The sequence below is a fragment of the Athene cunicularia genome, assembly GCF_003259725.1.
Source record: "Athene cunicularia isolate RWA chromosome 4 unlocalized genomic scaffold, athCun1 chr4_part2, whole genome shotgun sequence".
Lineage (NCBI taxonomy): Eukaryota > Metazoa > Chordata > Aves > Strigiformes > Strigidae > Athene > Athene cunicularia.
This window is the reverse complement of record NW_020799099.1, coordinates 34,360,839-34,364,970: the sequence shown is the minus strand read 5'-3', so window position 1 is coordinate 34,364,970 and position 4,132 is coordinate 34,360,839. Positions and strand designations below refer to the sequence as shown.

General features: G+C 43.2%; 1 protein-coding gene across 1 annotated transcript; it reads right to left on the bottom strand.

The window, feature by feature from the left end:
- Positions 1–1,469: 1,469 nt before the first annotated feature.
- On the bottom strand, positions 1,470–4,131 carry NDUFC1 (NADH:ubiquinone oxidoreductase subunit C1; the record flags this gene model as incomplete). Its single annotated transcript, XM_026847974.1, has 4 exons — positions 1,470–1,619; positions 2,367–2,449; positions 3,259–3,362; positions 4,080–4,131. Coding segments are annotated over 4 exons (240 nt in total), but the record flags the coding sequence as incomplete, so codon positions are not given.
- Between the last annotated feature and the right edge of the window lies 1 nt (position 4,132).

Here is a 4,132-nt window from a genome sequence, read left to right as displayed (position 1 = left end):
CCGCCGCAGAGGCCGAGGGGGACGCGGGGCCCGTCCCGGAACGCCGCCGCGCCCCAGCTTCGCCGGGAAACGAAACACCGGCCCTGGGGCTCAGCACTCGAGTATCCGACTGCGAGAGCAGGAATTCCTGAACACTTGACAGGCCCACAATGTCTTTTCCTCAGACAGATCCGCAGGGCTGGCATTTACCAGGGAGGGGGGGAAAGACGGTGAGGAACCTCTTACTGCTCTAATAAAAGAGAAAGCTAAGAGTCGCCCTTTGCCAACAATCCCTTGAAAAAAAAAACTGGAGAAACCATCTGAATTCACAGAAAGGGTGCTCAGGTGAAACATGGGGACAGAGGAGCTCCATGCTGGTAGTAAAACACGTGAGGGAGTAAATCCCCACTGTAGGATCCCCTTCGCTGAAGTCAAGGGCAGCTCAGGGTCAGAGCCGTGCAGCTGTCCTCCTCCCCCCCCAAATCACCAGAGAGTTGCTCTGTTCATTATCCCTTCCCTACACACAGCTCTGGTGCTCCCTCGGTGATTATAATACCACATTGCACCGACTGCCACAATCCCATTTTGTTGTCCTTTGTCCTTGACTGACCTTGACGCACAAACCAAAGGTGTAAGCAAGCCATCAGAAGGCAGCACTGGTAGCAGACACCAACACCAGCTGTGTGTCTCTCCTCCAAGGTTATGCACAGGTGTTGGTTTCTAATGGCTTTTTTGTTTCAGGCAGCAAGCCACTCCAAAAATTGGGAAGACCTGTGCAATAGCCACTGAGGAAGGGTCAGACTCATGAGGTGCAGGTCAGTTAAACACTCTGAGATTCAAGACTGAGCTTTTGTCCCCCCTTTCCAAAAACACAGAATACATCTTAACTTTGCATTCTGTAGCAAAAGCAAAGCAAGCTTCCTGGCAAGGAAAAAGAATAAAGACCACACATAATCTAAAGGTTGGCCACCCTAACCCTAACCTGTTGTTGTCCCTGACAAAGCTTCACTTCTGCTCTAAGGGAAGAAGAAAAACAAACAATCCACTAAACAACAGCACTCAAGGAACTAGATCAAGCTTGGAAACAGATGTGCAACTTAAATTACAGCATCTCTGAATGCACCAGGGTCAGGCTTTGAACACCTACGAGTCAAAACTGAGCTGAAAGCTGCTGCTTTGACATCTGACATAGAAAATGCATATTACAGCATTTGTGCAGATTAGTTTCGTTAGGTTTCCCATAAACCCCATTCTTATATTTGCTTATGACTTATTTTATAAATTTAGCAATGAAAATGATGGCAGGGCAACAGTACACTTAACTTCTGGAGTATCTGCTCAGCTTTCTCTGAACTGATGTCTAATTTCCTAATATATTCCAGAATAACAAAGAGTGTTTTGAAAATAACATTGATAATCTATGAAACAGAAATGCCACATCAAACAATTTCAAGACAGCAGAATGAAATAAATGGCAAGAAAAGTCTTCATAAGCTGCTTCCAGACTTTGTAATTTATTTCACAATTCTACACATGAAATGCAGGAACACAGAAGTATTTAGATATTTCACCCTTCTGCTGTGCTCATTTATTTGTAGCACAACTGATAGTTGTTATTTCTTACTGAGCATACGGTCAGCCTAAGAAAGAGAAAAAAATAATCTTAGCAACAAGAAAAATAGATATCATTAATGTGGTTAGAAACATCCCACAATATACTGTTTTAGCTGGACAGGAATATTTGTAGGAGAATGAACCCCAGCACTACAAGTTTTTCTATACCTAGTATAAGCAATTCTTTCATGTAGCATATTAATTGCTGAGGCCACAATCCCCAATAGACCTTTTAGCTGTCAGAAACACAAATGTGTTTGTTTCACACTGAAAAGGGCAGTGACCACATTAAACTTGCATTATAGTGCAAATTGTAAGGCATTGATTTGATATTCTTATGTGTAATATACAACTGAAACTGAGAAAAATATTTCCTATTTTAGACCTGTTAAGAAAAAAAGAGGCAAAGGTAAGTATTTTTAGTGATCTTGATCTGCTTGTCACTAAAGCACTTGTAACGTATTCTCTTTGCAACCTAATTTTATTATATGCACTCTAAGAGATGTGTTATTTTCCAAAAGTTTGTATGTCCAAGACAGAAAGCTAGCAGTGAATATGCACACAAATGAACAGATGAAAACACAGAGCAGTCCATTTATCACTTTAAAACTGGGAATGAGTTAGAAGAATAGCAAAAGCCAAGATGTTAAGTACTAAGGAAAACAATAAGGGAAGAAGGTAAGTTAGTCCACTATCTTTATTGCGGACAGAAGTCAAAGATCTGCAGAATTTCTGTGCAGCCAAGTCAAAAGCATCTGTACGTACATACTTACTACGAACATCCTGTACACTTATGCTCTCTCTCTGCTTTTCTTCTTTCATATTCCATTACATCTTCATTATGCTGCTTGAAAAGCTGTAAAATGACAGTATATGATAAACTGCTATACAATGTACATCTGGAATCAAAAAACAAAGATTTCTACAGAATATAAAATTCCTATTATCAGAATGCAAACCAATACATAACTGGGACAATACAGAGTAAATTATCAATAGTCCTGTGAGGCATTTTTTCCACAACTTTCTCAAACATTTTCTGCTGGCAGATTGGGGGCGGAGGTTCCTACTATCAATCAATCCACCACCACCCCAAAAATAGTGAAAAACCCAAAGGGAACCCACCCCACCCTGAAGAGTGTTGTCATCACAGGATCACTGCTTATCCTGCACATTTCTTTGTGAGACCTACTACACCCTGCTTGCTCTATCATCGAGCCTGCGAGTTCTCTGAAACAGGGAACATCTTACATCTCCATTTTGTTCAGGAAAATGGGATCTTAATCAACTGACTACTGCTGAAAAATGAGAAGAGAATGCATTAGTAGTCTGTTAAACTGTCCATTATTTAGCCACATTCCTAAGTATTTCTTTTAAAAATCCATTGAGGAGAATAATGTTAAAGCCTTAAGCCAACAGGCCTGAAGAATGAATTTTTCTGTTGTGGCTATTTTAAGTTTGCAAGAGAGAGAAGCTTACCAAGTCGTTAATTTTTATAACAAAAAGTGCAACATAGATTTGGGAAAAAAAACTTTATCAAAATATCATGCTTCAATCTTGACACCTGCTGTGACCATCCGTTACCCCAATCAGCTGGGTAGGTTGTAGTCATTGCCTTCAGGTCAGGAACAATTAAATTCAACAAAACTAAATGAAAACACTTACAAGAGCCCACAAGGCAGCAGTAGTGCTAAAAGCCAGGCCAACTCCAAACCAGTTTGGTTGGTCATAAATATTTTTTTTTGCAACAAATGCAGAACGAGTAAAATCTAAAAAGACAAAAGATTTACAAAAAAAAAAAAACATGTTAATGTTTCTCAGGTTTAGATTACCAAATCAGTTACTGACACTCACAGAGTCAGGGGAAAAATTGCAACAAACCAACCACAAAAATCCCCAAATAAATCCAATTATCATATGTAAGTGGTCCCTGTAACATTGCTATAGGTCACCCGTTTGTATAGATACAGCAGGATGCACTCCTTGATCCGAGGGAGACAAGAGAGAAGATGGGGCACTGGCAAGTTAAAGCAGTGCCTTTTTCCCCTTGCCTCTGGCCACAAACCCCACACCCTAGCGCCTTTTTCGCGTGTGCCACCTCTTACTGTCCCTCGCAGGAACGTCCCATCCCCAGGCGCTCCCCATCTGTCCACCGCCCGCCCCACCGAGGGCACCCCCGCCACTGGCACCACAGTCGCGGCACGGGAGCAGCGCCAACTTAACACCCCAAGAAATTAATAATGACCAAGTAGCTTGCATTAAAACATAGAAAACCTGCCACTAGAGTTTGCTTTAATCGCAGCCACGAAGCGAGGCGCGCCCCAGCTAACACGGCCGCTGCTGCCGCGGCGCTCGGGGCAGGGGACAGGCCTATGGCAGCGCCGCAGCCCCTAACACACACCGCTCTCAGAAGAGACGCCGGCGGGCTCCTCCACACCTAAACCAAAGCGGGCCCTTCCACACCCCCGAGCCAAGCCCAGGCTCACCAAGTCCCGGTAGCTCCGCCACCAGCCGCAACCGCTTGGCCACCCTCAGCGCC